The sequence below is a fragment of the Leuciscus leuciscus genome (genome assembly GCF_965113295.1).
Source record: "Leuciscus leuciscus genome assembly, chromosome: 23".
Classification (NCBI taxonomy): domain Eukaryota; kingdom Metazoa; phylum Chordata; class Actinopteri; order Cypriniformes; family Leuciscidae; genus Leuciscus; species Leuciscus leuciscus.
Genome location: NC_138747.1, coordinates 4,495,893 through 4,503,716, shown reverse-complemented (window position 1 = coordinate 4,503,716; position 7,824 = coordinate 4,495,893). Strand labels below are relative to the sequence as shown.

The 7,824-nt window shown below is 35.6% G+C and overlaps 1 protein-coding gene across 1 annotated transcript; it reads left to right on the top strand.

Annotated features, from left to right (window-relative positions):
* Positions 1–2,258: 2,258 nt before the first annotated feature.
* Positions 2,259–7,773, top strand: cUnh1orf50 (chromosome Un C1orf50 homolog). Its single transcript, XM_082156011.1, has 5 exons — positions 2,259–2,400; positions 3,298–3,413; positions 3,499–3,585; positions 6,896–7,027; positions 7,311–7,773. The coding sequence occupies exons 1-5, from the start codon at positions 2,352–2,354 to the stop codon at positions 7,494–7,496; spliced, it is 570 nt and encodes a 189-aa protein (XP_082012137.1). The 5' UTR covers positions 2,259–2,351; the 3' UTR covers positions 7,497–7,773.
* The last annotated feature ends 51 nt before the right edge of the window (positions 7,774–7,824 follow it).

Here is a 7,824-nt window from a genome sequence, read left to right as displayed (position 1 = left end):
TTGTATATAATTTTCCTCTGCCTGCTAGAACTTTCAATTCTTTCATCAAAGCTTTGTCTCCAAGTTATGTGCATTTATTTAAAACACACCTTTTCTTTAATGAGAGAAAAACAATTATGGCCAAACTTTTATTGGATGGAGTTAGCCTTATTGATAAAAAATGTAATAGTAAACTTATAAAGCTATTGTTACATTACACAGTTTACACATCCCCTCGATGTAAATTTTTCTGGAATAATTTCTTTGACAGTAGGCTATTCACTGGAAGAGGGCGTGGTTACTCCCAGAGAAATATTGTATGTCCAATAAAATTAGAGAGGTACACTTTAAGATTCTTCATAATGTTTACCCAACCAACTCACAAATGCCTCTTTTGTTGATCTCTCTGACCTGTGTGTATTTTGCAAAGTTGAGGAAGAAACTTTGCTTCATTTATTATACCACTGTAATCAGGTTAAGCCTCTTTGGGAGAGCTTGGGTTGTTATCTTTCTCACTTTATCAAATGTGATTTTTCATTGAAGGATATATTCCTCTATTTCTCTGGGAGTGACTATGCTATTGATAGTGTTGTCAATTTATTTGTGTTGCATTGTACATTTTTTATTCACAAACACAAATTTCTCAAGACTTTGCCTAGATTTGATGTCTTTATTGCTGAGATGTCCCTTATTGTAAAATCTCTTAAACTCATTGATAACAGTAAGAACAACAAGTTTCTTACTATGTGCGGTTTTTTCTTACTTGTTGAGGAGTCAGTTATTGTTTTTGTTTTGTTTGTTTTTTAAACGTATTCAATGCAGTGCTGTTTCTTCTTTGTTAAAGAATTAATAACGAAAAAAAAAGAAAGAAAAAAAATAGTCCTTACCAGCCATTTGTTGTAGTCCTTAAAAAGGAATTTCTTTAAAAGCAAATATCTCCCTTTGAACTTTGAGCGTTGTAACTTTGCAGATGTTGTTTATGCTCAAACAGCAACATTACACACTAACTAAAGTTAGAAAAGTGAAATCATAATCAACCACCCCTTTAAGAACTGGGACATGTAGGGAAACTATGTGAAAATGGATCTAGACACAGATTTGAGTGACTATTGAGGCATTTTGAACTAAGATTATAAAGTATGTATTAGTGCTGTCAAATAGATTAATCGCATAAACATAAAATTATTTGTTTATATATATATATAAACAAATAATTTTATGTTTATGCGATTAATCTATATATATATATATATATATGTGTGTGTGTGTGTGTGTGTCTGTGTGTATATAAACACACAGTGTTAGTAAGTATATGAACACTTAAGGTGTTGTCTATTTCTATTTTTACATTTCATTTGCTTTTCTTTATCAGTTGAAAAAAAGCTGGTAAATACTTAACAGTAACCTGCAGTCGTTATCAAACACAATTTACTAGGCTACTTAACAGATCAGCAATTTGTGTACATTCTCATATGAATAGACTACATAAAATGCAGTAAAAAGCATACTTTATTCGTTTTTTATTTTATCAAGTTGAAAATATTTGGGATCTTTTAAACCGTCATCAATCCCCTTGGGGGATTTATAAGTTTATAAAATGGAACGTTTTTATTCAAAAACAACTTATTTTGAAGTTTTACTAAAATTAAAATTTCACAGCCTTTGTCTAGTTAAAAAAAAAAAAAAAAAAAAAAAAAAAAATATATATATATATATATATATATATATATATATATAATGTAGCAAGGCAGGTAATCTGGGAAATACCAAAAATTACACTTGTTTCGCAATGTGTTGTTTCTTCTCATTGTTGTGAGAAATCCAAACACCAACCAGCCTGAAATTGTTTAAATTAACTTTGTAAAAAATAAAATAAAAACAGCTTGCATAATTCAGATAACAGGAAAAGTCCAAAAGTGGCGTGCAAAACAAATAATAAACTTGTACAGACTTGCAATTTTTGGTTTTATAATCTTCAAACTCAGATCTTTCATAACTGCAGAAAACTCACGTTTCTACATTTTCTACAGTCAGCGTAACACGATACGCGAAGGCTGCCTCTAAACATGCACAATCGCTTAGTGTTTGAATACTCGAATTATAAATAATGATATTTCTTATAATATTCAAAATTATTATCATAGAATCATGTGCTATAGTTTAACCCCTCATTAAATATGTGTGGAAATTATTAATGACAAAAATAGAGGAATCTTTATACAGGCAATTATCACGGCTACTACTCGAGGCAACAAACACACTAGGACCCCAGAAACGCCTCCTCCGTGACTGGTTGTGCCAGATCTTTTTTGTGAGACTGGCGAGAAGTCTCGTGTAAATTTGCTCAGAGTTGAGGGATAGTTTATTACAGAATGGATAAAACTGTCAGTCTGCCACTCCAACCCAACAAAACCACCACGGGTAAGACAACGGCTTTCAATGTTAAATTCAGAAATTATATGAACAAGTTATATTATAGTGTATTTTTTTAACTTAAGGTTGTTGTCTGTTTTGTCAGCCAGTGAATGATTGATTGAAATGTATTGATTGAGTTAATCTTTCCACCGAACCATATTGTTAGCTATACGTTGAAAACATATGTTAAATGTCTTTGCTTAAAAGTATTTTCATTGACAAGCAAAGTTGTTATTATAAGCTGACATAGCTTTTGTAATGTTATTAAATGTCCCATTATTGGCTCACTGTAAACACAACATACATCAGAGTGATAATTAGAGTGAAAACAACGTTTTCAGAAGTTATAATTGTTCGATTTCATTCACACAAACACTACATTAGCCCTGCAGGCTTTTTGGTAACATTTGGAGTCAATGTGGAACTTGGCAAGTAACAGTAAAATATTAATAATTAAATGAGATCATGAAGAATATTTGCTTTTTTATATACGGAGTCCCAAAATGTATTGTGAAGAAGTAGTTTTTTAAGATGTTAAACTCTCTGCTCTGCCTGTCATGAGGTGTTTTTACTCTCGAGAGCTTATCTAACCGGTTGCATAATTACCTTACACAATTCACCATAGTAGTTTCCTAATGAATTACTGTGGTATCTCAGATCCCAGTGTAGGAAGCTTTTGAAGTCTTTCTGTCTTTTTTATGGAAGTGGCGGTTACATTGAAATTTAATATAGTTATTGTAGTAACTATTTCATTTTTGCCGAACTATGAAATATGGTTACCATAGTACAGTTTTATAAGATTATTCTTTGGATTTTATGCATAATTTTTACTCTCAATACAAAAACATGTCTTTAATATGGAACAGGATTTTGCATGTGGACATTAATATGTTAATATTACAGTAACTTTGGTGGAGACCAGCAGTAACCCAAGTGGAATGACGTTAGTGAGTCCCTACCAGACTAACCGGGTTGGGGATCCCATGAATCTAGTTGCCCTGGCACAGCAAGTACAGAAGGTAAGTGATGCTTTTTAGATCACACTTATGATATACAATTTTATTATCTTTTAATGATGGATTTTTTTTTTTGTGGGAATTTTAGGGAGATGAATTTATCAGAGCCAATGCTTGCAACAAACTTACAGTCATTGCTGACCAGATAAGATACCTTCAGGAGCAAGCAAGAAAGGTGAGATTGAACTGTCAAATCAAATGACCATTTCTTTTATACAGCAGTCTTATAAATGTCACTGGAGTTGTATTGGGAGCAGCACTGCAATATGTGTTTTAAAGGTAGGGTATGCAATTTCGGAGAGGCTTGCGATAGCAAGCTAGTTTTGAAAGCATAAGATCCCACCCTCCCTTCACAGCACTCTCTCTCCTAAGCCACGTCTCCTCCAAAACACATGAACGCAAACACAGCCAGAGCAGATTCTGCAAAGCAGGGCTCAGTAGTTTCGGGATTTCTTCGCTGTATTGTCGCTTTTTGCTCGCAGGTTTCTCTCTAGAGCTCCCCCCACAGCTTCGGAATAGATATTTGACAACACTGTTGTAAAAACTCGTTGGTGATTCTCAGACACCAGAGGCTATAGATCAACGACATCAAAGCAGATGGGACATTCTTTAAAACAGCGTGAGGGAGCGCAATAATGACAGCATTTTAGCAGATTTCTTTTGGCCGTAAAGCAATCGTTTACATCGTGAGACCTGATATCACGCGAGACTTCCTGACGCGGCGGCTGGCGACCCGCCGGCTCAAAGTTGCAAGTGCGGATTTTCCGCTCACGGGCACCAGGGGGGTGCGAAACGACCACCATTCAACTCGAAATAAGTAATATAACCATTCCAATGACTCCGAAGCTGTTCAGTTAAGATAAAAAAGTTACTTAGGGACCGTTCGGTATTTATGGAAGGGGCCACCGGAGGAAAATAGGGGAGGGTCATGTCTTTTTATTCTTTGTTGAGGGGAGGGTCATTCAACTTTTTTTAGTCTAGGGGGAGGGTCACCCAACTTATACATGAAAACAGCAACATTTCAAAGTGGCTTGTTTGGTGATATTTTTTTCCATTTAGCTCCATGTTGATCTCGCGTTATCAGCCCCCCTTCGATATCAGATGGGTTTGACCCAACAAAAATCCAGTTTGGCGCTGTTTGACAGTGCGCGCGCACTTCAGTTCGCGCTTAGAAAAAATGCATCATGTCAGAACAGAATGCCAATGAAATGTTTACCCGGCAAAGCTTTAAAGCACGAGCAAATAATTAACTTTTGTGATTGCGAATAAGTGCACAGTGTCCCGTGAGTGTAACTCTACCACTGCATTAACATGTGATGTGAACGTCGAGTTTTACAGTATTGCGACTGAGGCGCCAGAACTGCTGCTGATAGAATGTGCGCTGATAGCGCGATACTACCATATTTTAGTTCCATTCTTATTTTGTTTCCACGATGTGTAAGATGTAGGGCTACCACATCTTTAAATTACTATTAGTATTATTTAAGTTAACATAATAAAATACGTAGACCTACACCACGTAAACTAGTTGAGGATAAATTCGTTAAAATTGGGCGATTCCAGTGTTATAGACGTAACATTTGCAGTCAAAACTTGAAATATAAATTCTCAGAAAATGCATTTAATACCAATATTTTGGAGTAAAGACATTAGAAAAATATCAGTCTACACATTACATTTTATATTTAATATGAGAGAAATACACATGTGACGTGACGTGACAAAAAAATCTTTAACTTTTAGGTGGCAAAATATGTTTTAGTAATTCTTCTATAAATTACACTGTGCAAACCAAAAGATATATACCCACCGGATGAATAAAGATCGGCCTCCACAGAACATAAAATATTATTTTTATTTTATTTTTTGTGTTCGCATTTATGTAAAAAAAAAAAAAAAAAAATTGTTACGGGCGTGACAGTTCTCCATTACGGACATGACTGCTCTGAAAGCGACTTAAAAAATTTCACAGAGACCTCAAACAGAAAGCACAAAGCCTTTCTTTAAAGTGAATTTCGTTTTTTTATTAATTGTATCTTAATTTTAATCAATGTTTCATCTGGATTTAATAAGAAGTAAATATAGTAGAAAATAGATAATCACGGAGGCGCGGGCGAGTGAACTGGACTCTTGTCTCATAAATGAACCGAAACTCAGCGTAAGGTATGCTACTTGCCTCACAGACCTGAGAAATATATAGAAAGCTTGAAATGTCTACTTTTAAACAGAACAATTCAAAACGAAGGAAAACAGACTGCTTTCTGCTTATGAAATGTGCATTTCTCTCTGGCGCGTTCTGAGAAGATCGCGACGCATCGTCAACTTCATCTTTGCAGTCGACACAGAAAACACTTGTTTATTAATAAACAATTAAAATGTTTCCTTGCTATATTTGACATATTAATAATCATTACTTTTGCTGGTTCTTTGTGACAGCTTTTAGATGCTTTATTGGCAGCGCCACCCACATGTTCACCATCAGCACCGAAAACATGATTTTTTTCAAATCTAAAATCAAAAATCGTGATACGAACCGAATCGTAGGTTTGGTCTATCGTTACAGCCCTAGTAAGATGAGAAAGCAAGAGTTTATGGTTTAAAAAAAAAAAAAAAAAAGAAGGCTATCTGAACATCTTTGCCAAGCGCAAACCAGTACAGAAGTAGGCTAATCAATAAATTATCGGGGAGGGTCATGCCTTTTTTCACAAAAATTTTGGAGGGTCATAGAAAAATGTATTGCTGGCGAAGGGAGGGTCATGTCTTTTTTGACAACAGATCTCAAAACTCCTCCGGTGGCCCCTTAAATAAAAAACGAACAGTCCCTTAGTTCACCTTTAAATTATCTCATGTATCAAAGCACATAACATTACAATAATAATGAACGTAAACCACTTCCAGAGCGCTTACTTGTACCACGTGACTGCTGCAGAGTAATTTCGGCATTGATAGTGTTGCCAGAGAAACGCATATTTCCGAGTCTGAGGACGTGAACAGCTCCTGGTAGAACATCACAGGTTGGCATCTTGTAATTTTGGGTACAACACGGCGTGAACGTAGAGGCTCGTTGTTTTGGTTTAGGAGGAACTGTAAAAGTTGGCTGTTTTTTTTTTGTTGTTTTTTTGCGCTCAGTTACTGTCTGTCTACAGCTCTGCATCACCTCATGCAACGCGCTGATGATATGTGATGTCTGTGCAAGCAGGTGCCAAGGGTATGGAAATACATTTGTTGACAGGCTGGTAGGACATAGTATCATTGGATGAATGTTTTTTGGTCCTACACCTTCCACAGAAGAAATATGTACATGTTTTAATATCTAGACCACTTCTATTATTTATTGCTATCAGGATGTGAAGAGTTTCAACCAGTATAACACAAAGTGTTTATGAAAAAAATGGCCTACCCTACCTTTAAATATATGTGCCAATATAATAATCTGAAATGTGACAAATTAATAATGGTTAAATCACTTCCTGTTTATACTTCAGGTTTTGGAAGATGCCAAGAAAGATGCTGAGCTTCACCACGCCGCCTGCAATGTTGTGAAGAAGCCAGGAAACATGTATTATCTTTACATGCGTGAATCCGGACAGAGATACTTCTCGATTCTGTCTCCTCGGGTGAGTCGATTGCCACATTATGAGTCTCTTGGTCTTATCAGTTGTTATGAGTGAGAAGTGAGGTCAATCTGAATTGGTTGGTGCTAAGTAGTAATGATAGTGAAACAAAATGTTTAGTATGCATTACTGTAATTGCACTATAACCTCGGGAATAAGGAATTGTGCAGTGTTTAGTAATGAAAGATGTAATTAAAAGTCACTAGCACAATTATTTATTGTTTTCTTAAGCACAGTACAATATTTAACAGCTAATTTAATATAATATTATTTCAAACTCTTACAGGAATGGGGTCCCAATTGCCCTCACAAGTTCCTTGGCGGATACAAACTCCAACACGACATGTCTTGGACACCACAAGAGGAGGTCGAAAAGCGGGACGCTGAAATGGGCATCATGGACAAACTGTTGAACAGGCAAATCGCTCTACCAGCCTGCACAGAGCCCAATTTTGAGGGTATTTCAGAGTGAAAGGGCAAAGCTCACTCATGGACTGTCTTATCTGGTCACGGGGGCCAACTGGTCTTATAAGATGCTAATTGGTTGTTAATATACTGGATAAATTGAATTAAAATTCAGTTTTGCAGACTTGATTACCTTGTTACTACTGCTGAACCTGTCATTCAATCATGCATTTAATGTCTTTATGGTCATATTTTTCCATTTTAAATGCTGCTTTCTCAAATGTATCTTAATTTAAGAACTACATCTTTTTGTAATTTGGTTTTCATTAAACGGTTCAATTACAGTGCCTTGTATTGATTTTGTGTAAAGCTGCAGAAAAGCACTGCTTACTACA